This window comes from Haliaeetus leucocephalus, unplaced genomic scaffold (assembly GCF_000737465.1).
Source record: "Haliaeetus leucocephalus isolate CR32 unplaced genomic scaffold, Haliaeetus_leucocephalus-4.0 Scaffold0, whole genome shotgun sequence".
Lineage (NCBI taxonomy): Eukaryota > Metazoa > Chordata > Aves > Accipitriformes > Accipitridae > Haliaeetus > Haliaeetus leucocephalus.
This window is the reverse complement of record NW_010972436.1, coordinates 405,414-415,011: the sequence shown is the minus strand read 5'-3', so window position 1 is coordinate 415,011 and position 9,598 is coordinate 405,414. Positions and strand designations below refer to the sequence as shown.

At 63.0% G+C, this 9,598-nt stretch overlaps 1 protein-coding gene across 1 annotated transcript in view; it reads right to left on the bottom strand.

Moving 5' to 3' along the window:
* The window catches only part of SHISA8 (shisa family member 8), a 9,607-nt gene extending 114 nt beyond the window's left edge, over nt 1-9,493 (bottom strand). The window contains exons 1-4 of the mRNA XM_010562298.1: nt 8,946-9,493; nt 832-956; nt 581-721; nt 32-75 (exon numbers count right to left, since the gene is read on the bottom strand). Coding sequence (XP_010560600.1) covers nt 32-75; nt 581-721; nt 832-956; nt 8,946-9,493 — 858 coding nt within the window. The remainder of the gene's footprint in view (nt 1-31; nt 76-580; nt 722-831; nt 957-8,945) is intronic.
* Between the last annotated feature and the right edge of the window lie 105 nt (nt 9,494-9,598).

The following is a 9,598-nucleotide window of genomic DNA, read 5'->3' as shown; positions in this document are numbered from 1 at the left end:
GCGGGAAGGGCAGGGCGCCAGCGGGGGGCACCTCCGGCCCCCCGAACCACCTGCAGGCGTCCTCGGGGGCGCACTCTGTGGGGACAGGGGTGGGGCGTCACCCCCCGGGGACACCGCTGCCAGCGTGGGGGGATCCCGGGCGCCGATGGGCTGGGGAGCGGGGGGGATCTCGTCTGCAGGTTGGCCAGGGAGTGCCGTAGGGTTTGGGGAGATCCTAGGCGCCGATGATCGGCTGGGCAGTGCCGTAGGGTTTGGGGAGATCAGTGCAGTGTGTCCGTACGCGATCCTAAGCTCTGACTGGCTGGGGAGTACAGTGGATCCACAGGGGCATCCTGAGCTCTGATTGGCTGGGGAGTGCAGCGTGTCCACGGGGGATCCTGGTCGCCGGTTGGCCGGGCAGTGCAGCCGGCCGTCGGGGCAGTGCAGAGCCTCTGCCGTGAGCAGCCGCCCTGGGGGACGGGGGTGCTGGTCCTGCCCGCGCCCCTCTGCGAGCCCAACGCCCCTCCCCACCCGCCCGCGGGCTCCACAGAGCACGTCCCACCCCAGCCACCATCCCTGCCCACGCAGCAGCGGCACTCACCTCCAGCCTTGAGGGCGGCGTAGGCGGCGTAGGCTGGGGCCGGCAGGGCCAGGCTGCTGGCCAGCGGCAGGCGCTTGCTGTGGCTGTGGGGCCGCCCCAGCGGGGGGGCTATGGCCACTGCGTTGTTCAGGGGCGGCTTGTCTGCGGGGGCAGAGGCAGGTGGGCAGGGGGGCTCAGCCACAGGCAGCGCCCTCCCGCTGCCTTTATTCACCCAAGGGAGCTTATTCTTCCCCACCGCGCCGGTGCCTTACCTGTGCCGTTCCTGGGGGGCCCTCGGGCCAGCCCCTCGCCCAGAGGGACCTGCACGCCCCCCATGAGGCCGTCCATGTGCTCAGAGGGGCCGTGGCCCGGCTGCTTCAGCAGGTCCGTCAGCGTCCTGGGGAGGGGGCGAAGGGCCGTTAGGGCGATACCCCACTCCCCTGGCCCCACCAATGTGTCCCAGCCCTGAACCCCCTCTCTTTGGAGGCAGAGCCAGGCAGCCTGTGGCTAGGACACGGCTGCTGGGAGCAAGGAGAGTACCCAGGCTCCCAACGCAGCTTTTGCAAGGGGGCTGGCGAGCCCCTGCCAGCAGTGAATTTGGGTCTGAGCCCTCCCAGGGCTGGGAGCATCAGTGGGTGAGGGCAGTGAGGGAGATGCAGGCTCTGAGCGGGCTGCAAGGGTGCAGCCAACCGAGCTGGAGGAACCCGAACTGCCGGCAGCCGGAGCAACACCTCGGGGATGCTCCCCCAGAGTGAGAGCCTGATGGCGGGGGGGGACGACACAGAAGGCAACACTTCCACTCGAGTTCCTTCAAAGCAGAGAAGACCCCGAGGAAGGGATTAGAGAGGCCACTTGCACCTCTTTGGGGAGGAGGATAAACTAGCGGCAGCCCCCGGCACACGCGCTGTCTCTGCGTAACGCCCTCCTTATAAGTAACAGCATTAAACATTAAACACCATTACATAAGATAAAGCCCTATTGTGTTTAACATTCATGGACAGAGATGCCGCAGTCCCACCATGGCACACCAGTGGTGCCAGAGCAGGGCACGCCAGCAGTGCCAGAGTGGGGCATGCCGCTGGTGCCGGAGCAGGGCACACTGGCAGTGCTGGAGCGGGGCATGCCCCTGTGGCATTGCAGCCTTCAGCAGCAAGTCCCAGGGCAGGATGGGATGCTCCTGCTGGTGTGGGGCTTCACCATGAAAGGACCCACCATTCCCCCTGCAGAGACCAGCCCTGCTTGACTGCAAGGGTGCAGGGGTGTCCACTCAGGGCTTTTTTTGTCTCCCTAATCCCTGGCTCACTGTCAGCATGCCTCGCGCCTCGAAGGCTCTGGCTGGCTCATAGACACGCACCGGGAGCTGCAGCAGGAGTTCACGGTTAGCAAGTGGCTGGACGATAAAACAGCAGATTAAACTCAACGTGCATAAATGCAAATTGGAGAGGAAGCGGGGGAATAATCCTGGCTTGGTGGATATGTCAGCTCATGGCTCTGGAGTGCTCAAAAGCCCAGTGAGCCTGGTGCAGGGAATTGCCAGGGAAGGCAGCGAGAACAACAGCGAAAGCAATACATTATGCCTGGGGGTGTGGATAATCCAGGGGCCCCAAGGGCTGTTCCCGGGACATTTTCCCTCCCAGTTTGGATCCAGTCACAATCACAGGGCGATGGCAAGAGCAAAGCTACAAGGGAGGGTCGCTTGCCCTTTGGGTTCATTTCACATCCTTCTTGGGGAGCTTTGGGTAACACTCCCCCGCCCTGCCCCGGGATCACTTAATCTCCAAATGGGCCAACAGGACCCTCATGGAGCTGAAGAAATTGAAATGAGGGAGGAATAACACCTGGCACCAGTATATACTGGGGGCTGACCAGCTGGAAGGCAGCTTGGCAGAAAAGGGCCTGGGGCTCCTTGGTGGACACCAAGTTGAAGATGAGCCAGCAATGTGTCCTTGGGGCAAAGGCGACGAAATGGTCTCCTAGGCTGCATTAAGCAAAGCGTTGCCAGCAGGTCCGAGGGAGGTGATCCTTCCCCTCTGCTCGGCACTGGGGAGGCCACAGCTGGAGTGCTGGCTCCAGCTCTGGGCTCCCCAGTACAGGAGAGACATGGACATACTGGAGAGGGTCCAGCAAAAGGCCACAAAGATGATGAAGGGCGTGAAGCATCTTTCCTGTGAGGAGAGGCTGAGAGAGCTAGGACCGTTCAGTGTGAAGAGAAGGCTCGGGGGGATCTTATCAACGCATGTGAATATCCGAAGGGAGGATGCAATGAGGACAGCGCCAGGCTGACAAGAGGCAACGGGCGCGAACCGGAACGCAGGAAATTCTGTTTAAACAGAATAAACAACCTGCTGGTGAGGGTGGTCAAACACTGGGCCAGGCCGCCCGGGGAGGCTGTGGCACCTCCATCCTGCAGCTATTCAAACCCCACACCTCCCCGGGAGCCCTCCTGCAGCCGACTTGACCTCAGCTCTGGGCCCAGCCAGGCTCCTTTGGCCACGGGTGCTGCACCCAGAAAAGCTCTGGGCACAAGCCTGGGGGGGGCAGCGGGCTGTGGCCAGGCAGGGCAGGGGGGAGGCAGGTCCCCCGAGGCCGTGGGCAGGGGCTGTCAACCCGGGGGGCTGCCGCCCCGTCAGCTCCCACCTTCCCCGGGGTGCACTGCTTGCTGGCCCCCTCCCCACTGGCCGCTGCCTGCTCTCGCCTGTCCCTGGGGCCAGCGCTCAAACAGGCATTTCACCAGGAAGTTCAATGTGATTTGACCTATTTTTTTAAATTCTGTTGTTTTTTTTTTCCTCGGGTCTGTTTATGAAGCTTGAGCAATCCTTTATCTGTGACTTCCTCTCCACATAAATCCATCACTGCTCTTTCTCGTAAGCCTGCCCTCCACGCCGACTGCCCGGGGTGTGTGGACGATAACAATTAACAATAATGGTACGAGCAGCTCTTAACGAGCTATTTTGCTAAGGTGAGAAGTATGCATGAGCCCTCAGCGCCCGGCAATACCCAGACTTACCCCCCACCTTGCACCATGAGCCATGCCGCCGGCCGGGGCTGCCAGCAGGGCCCTGGGGGCTGCACCCCCCTCCTGTCCCTGTCCCCAGGCAGCGCGGTGCAGGGGAGGTGGATCTGAAGGGTGACACCGTGCTGAGGAGCTGATGTCTCATTGTACATGTTTTGGGGGTTTTTATGAACCCCAGCCTAGTCCCATGACTGGGGAGCTTGGGGAAGGTCAGGCCACATCTCCCTAGGTCACCCGGTGGTCTGTGGCACCAAGACAGCTCCAGGGTGCAGATGGAAGTGGTGTACACAGGGCAGATGTGCCTTTAAACCTGCACTGCTCATCTGCAAAAAAACGTTAACGAGCGGCACCACTGAGGCCTCCATTCACCACCATGGCCATGGATGTTGAGCGCATAAGGCCACATGTGGTTGCTTGCCCACCAGCTTGCCTGAGCACAGCCGCTGACAGACCAGGCATGCAGCCACCTCCGCAAGCCTGGTTCTGCCAATGGGTGCAACCAAGGTTCCCCAAACCAGCTTGGCGCAAGCCCTGAGACCAAGCAGAGAGGCAGATCCGGGAGCTGTGATGACGGAGGCCAAGACAGCTCTGTGGCAGGAGCCGGTACGCAGCGCTCCGTGCTCCCAAGCCATCCTCAGGGGAGCCACCGGCACGTGAAGTGGAGGTGCCCATGTGGGAGCAGGACCCAGGGCCTGGCAGAGCACGCCGGCCCAGGGGTGGTGACCTGCTTTTGGGAGGCCCAAGCCTCACACCCGGCAAGCCCAACAGGAGAGCAGCTGCAAGTCCTGGGCAAGGGGACAGGGAGCAATGGGGAGGAGACAGGAGCACAGCCTCCAGAGGAGAGGAGAGATGATGGAGTGACAGGCAAAGTGACATTGCCCCGAGCTGGAGCGAATAACCCTTGGAGGGGACACAGAAGGTGGCAGCTGCCTGCTGAGCAGGACAGTGAGGTTTGGAGCAGAGGTGCGGTGGTGGAAGAGGCACACAGCATACTGCGGCTGCAGGTGGGCTGGCACCCTGGCCGGCCATGCCACCTCCACACCCAGCGAGAGTGTCACCTTCGCTTCCCAGGGGGGACATTTCCCATGGCTTATGGTGCATCTGCTTGGGGCAGGGGGTGCCCATCCATGCAACTGAGCAGTGCAGGCAGCGTGGGACACCCGCACGGCAGGGCTGGGACACTCAGGGATGCTCAGGAAGGCTTGGGGATAGCAAGGCACCTTTGCAAAACTGGAGTTGCAGCAAGGGGTAACGGAGCTTGGGCAAAGCACTGGGCAGTGGGAGTGAGCCTGGCTGGACATCGTGTCCGGTCTGGGGACAGGGGTCTGGATGTCACTCCCTGAAAGAGCTGGGTCCCCTCTCTCGTCCCCTGGAGAGCCAGGGTGGCACATAACAACTCGCCATGCTGCCTGCAAACACCTTTTCAGGTCTAGTCACCTGGTACTGCGGGCATTGACCGCAGGTCTGGCCGCAGACTGGAGCATTGCCAAACACCCGGGGCGGTTGAATGCACAGCAGGGCTGGGTTTTGGGATCCCAAATAGCACAGGGGGACCTAGAGAGTGAAAAGCCAGCATCGGGCACTCGGCTACTGTGGCTGCCAGGGCACCCACTCCCACCGGCTGTTTTGTCCCTCTCCAGCATCCCCGCTGCCCCCCAGGAGGCTGCTCCTCGCCCAACTCGTCCCATAAGGATGGTCACCCCAGCCATAACCTGCAACGCCCCCCAGGAGGTTTTGGGGAGAGGTCTGGGGCGCATCCGTGCTGTTGTGCAATGGGCACAGCCAGATCCCGGCGGCCCCCGAGGACCCGATGTCCCTGGAGATCCGGGCCCTGAAGAAAAACATGGGCAGGTGTTCCTGACTCAACGCAGGGTTTGGCCAGGCTGAGCGAATGCCAGGGATGGCTGCCAAGCGTGAGCCGAGCAGGAAGGAGAGGGGTTTGCGGGAGCTGCCATAAGGCCCTGCGGGAAGAAGGCGGATGGGGAGGGGGGACACTCCAGGTAGCTGCAGCCGCTTGGGCGCCCGCTCCCCTGGGTGGACCGGCAGGCAAAGCTGGGAGAAGCCATGTTGGATGTGGCTGTGGCGTGGGGGTCTCAGGACAAGCTGGATGAGGGCTGCAGCGAGCCAGGACTGAACGGGCAGCTCAGGTGTCTCCATCTGGGAGGAGCTGGTGAGGTTTCTATGCCTGGTCGCTCTTCCTGGGCTCGGACCAGGACCAGGACCATGACAAACGATGCCTGGAGGTGCAGAAGTGGTTGACCTTCCCCCCTCCAAGGGGGAAGCCTGCAAGCAGCGGCAGCAGGAGCCATCCTGGGGCAGCAGGCAGCGCTCCCCAGGAGCGGAAAAACCCTGGTGGGAGGGAGGGATGGGAATGGAAACCGAGCCAGCCGTGCAACAGGGAGCTGGCCTGAGGCCACGATGCGGTGCCCGAGGAGCAAATGAGAAGCTCCTACCTGAGGCTCCGGGAGGGAGACGAGGTGGCACTGCCCATGCCTTGGACCATGCGTGGGTATGGGGATGAGGCAGCTAGAAATAGCCCTGCTCTCTCAGAGGCACCATGATGAAACGTATTGCCCAGGCTGACGGGGCACACAGCGCGATGGAGGCGACAGCATCCCTTTTCGGATGCCCGTGCCATGTACCCAGCCCCTGGCACTGTCTCCATCAGCCCGGCACCCAAAAGGTTGCGCTCGCCTGGTGCCTTTCCTGTTGCCCGGGGCTCTGTACCCAATGTACTGCTCCTGCCCTGCTGTGGCTTGCTGGTCACCATCCCCGTGGACCGGGAGCCGTTCATGGCTTATGCAGAAGGACACAGGGCATGGAAGATGGCGAGACCTTTCCTGACTTCTGCAGTGATGGAGGTGCCCTTCTGATTTTGTCCCACAAAGGCGGGCAAGGAAAACTCGCCTTCTCCCAGTCCATATGTCAATGCCCAAAAGATGTGCAGCTTTGGGGAAACACATGGCTCCGGCGGCACAGAATTGAGGCTAACCACAGAAAACACCACCTGGTGAGTGGCAGCAGTCCCGCCAGCAGCTGGTGATGGAAGAAGGCAAGAAAGACCTGCAGGCAGGGCATGAGGACCCGAGTCCAGGCATCCCGGGGGCCAACCCCTCCCCAAGCACAGTATCTCCTTCCCAGGAGGTGGGGGGGAGACCAAAAAAAGACGCAGCGGCGGGCAAGTGGAAAGGGAGTTGAGAGGCAGGGAGGCTGGCAGAGGCCATATTGATCCTGTCAAGGTGCCAGCGCTTCCTCAGGCGATGCGGGGTGGGGAGGCATGGGCTCGCAGCAGCACCCAGCCAGGCTCCCTGCCAAGGTGGGGGAGCCACAGCATGGATCCCCCCAAAAGTGCCTCGCATGGCTCAGTAGGGCCCTGCGACCCCCACCCATGCCCGGATACGACCCTCCTCCAAGCAGGGGAGTCAGCCTCTGCTCCCCTGGGTGGGTGCAAGGAGCAGGGTGGGTCTGGGGATGGGGTGCAGCAGGTTCGGAGTTGGGGTGTAGCACCCAGTGGCTGCCCAAGCCCCAGGCGGGCAGGGGGAAGTGGGTGCCCCAGGGGAAGGAGAGAGGGTGCCTGTGCTGGGGAGGTACAATCAGGGCGGCTCCCTGATTGTCCCGGTGAAATAATTTCCTCCAGCCCTGCCTTTTTTTTTTTTTTTTTTTTAAAGCTAAAATCCCTGAACAAAATGGCATAAAAATGGGTTTATCGCCAGGTTCAATGTCCTCACTGGGAAGACGCGAAGTAGCACATGCATCCCGCTGCTCGGCAAGGTGCTGGATTTGGCTCAGCCGCCAGCCCCTCTCGCTGCACTTGCAGCCCTCGCTGGGTCCCCTCTCCATCCCTCCCTCTTTGATTCAGGGCACCCATGGCACGACCATGGCACAACCACCTTGGTGAACCTGCCCCGGCTCTGCTCCTCTCTGTGTGTGTACACACACGTGTGTGTGCACATGTGTGCATCGCATGTGCGCTGGTGGGGGGAGGCTGAGGAGGGCCAGCTCTGAGTCAGAGCCGCAGGGGCAGAGCTGCGCCAGGGAGGCTGGAACTGCCGGCAGCCACTTTGAAGTGTTAAACTCATTGAATGTGATTGGTAAAAAAAAAAAAAAAGAAAGAAATTAAAAAAAAAGGAGGGAGAAAAAAAACCTACTTAAGTGAAGGAGCTGTACAACACGACACTGACAGGAAAGCAAGGCCACGGAGCCATGGCTGGGGCTGGGGCCACCAGCCCTGCCTGGCCTTGCCTGTGCATCCTGCCTTGCCCTGCCCCGCCCTGCCTCGCCCTGCCCCACCCTACGCCGGGGTGGGGGTGTCACCTGCCGCTCCTGCTTGTCCCCACATGCCCCAGCATCAGGCACAGGACCCCGCTGCCCCCAGGGAAGCTGGTGGGGCTGAGGCCGGGCCGCTCGTGACACCTCAGTGCTGGGAGATGGGGGGGAGGCTGTGTGGCAAGGGGGGTGGGCCGAAATGGGTGAGAAGCGTGTATCTGGAGCCAAGACTGGTATGGGAGGGAGAGGGGAAGACGCACCAACAGCCATGGGAGCCGGGCAGGAGCAGGGGGACGTGGAAGGGGTCCCCAATGCTGAAGTGTGCCTGACACCCCAACCTCCCTCCCACCAGCCCCACACTCAGCCCCAGGAGTGGGCTGAAAAGCCAGGGGCTGGAGCCGCAGGGCGCGGCGGCCAGGGGGAGGCTGCCCAACTTTACGCTGGAGGCTGAGCCCCAGGGGTGTGCAGCACAGTCCCCCCCCGCAAGGGTGACGTCCCACCCCGGTGCACAGAGGCAGGCACCGTGCACACCCATGTACACACACGCATGTGCACATGCATGCACACGCACGAGGCAGCGCAGCAGCTACAGCCAAGCTGTCTTTGCCATCTCCTCTCCCCCCCCACTGCCAGCGAGGCTGAGCCCAAGGGACTGCGGTCCCGAGTCACCCACGCACAGTCGGACCCAGTCTTGCCTCCCTCGCACATTGGGAACCACGGCTTTGTTTTGGGGGGGGCAGAAGCCACATCCTACAGCTCACATGTTGCCCACCCCACTGGCCGATGGGGATGGCTCTCAGGAGGCAGGGACAGCCTTCCCCAAGGGATGGAGCAGGTCACTTTGAGAGGGGATGGGTGTACGATCACCCCTTCTCATGGAGGCTGTCCTGGCTGGCAGCCCTCCCTGCCGGGACAGGTTGGGGGGCTGCAGCCAACCCACCCCCCCGGTGTCTCAGAATGCCAGGACGGGGGTTTTGGGGATCACCTCACCCTCCTGGCAGCCCTAGGGTGAAGCAGGGGCTCGCCCTACGCAAGGGGCTGGGGATGTGGGCTGCCACCCATGGGGGAATCGAGCAGGGCAGGTGGGGGGGGACCGGACCCCTTTACCTGGAGACAGTCATCTCCGTCTGGGGACCCTGCGCCTTCTCCAGGCCCAGCTTGGTGAAGATGCCCACCAGCACCATGATGGCCACCACGCCGCAGATGATGTAGACGATCATGTTGGTCTTGTCGCGAGTGGGGTCCTCGGGGGTCTCGTCCACCCGTGCGGGCGGCTGGCCCGTGTTGACCCAGTTGGGGGTGTCGTAGTTGGAGCAGCCGCTCTGGTCCAGCCGCCCGGGCTTGAACTGGCAGCAGAAGCGGTACCCGCAGGTCCCGCAGCAGTACTGGTAGATGCCGGCGTTGCAGTTGAACGGCGGGTCCCACTGCCCCATCACGTCGTAGTAACCGCGGCAGCGGTCCCCCGCCGGCGGTGCCGCCCCGGTGGGCGCGGGGGCCGTGGGCTCCGCCGCCGGTGCCTGGCTGCCGTTCCCGCTCTCGCCGGGCCGCCCGGTGCTGCGCTCGCCGCTCCACACCCGGCCCGGCTCCAGCAGCACCAGGCAGCAGATGCCCACGACGTAGCTCGGCTCCATCCGCCCGCGGCTCCGGGGGGCCATCCGGGCGAGGGGGCGAGTTAGAGCCGCCCGCCCGGGACCGGCCGCATGGCCGCCGAAGAGCCCCGGCGGAGGAGAAACGGGCTGGGGAGGGGGTGATGGGGGGGG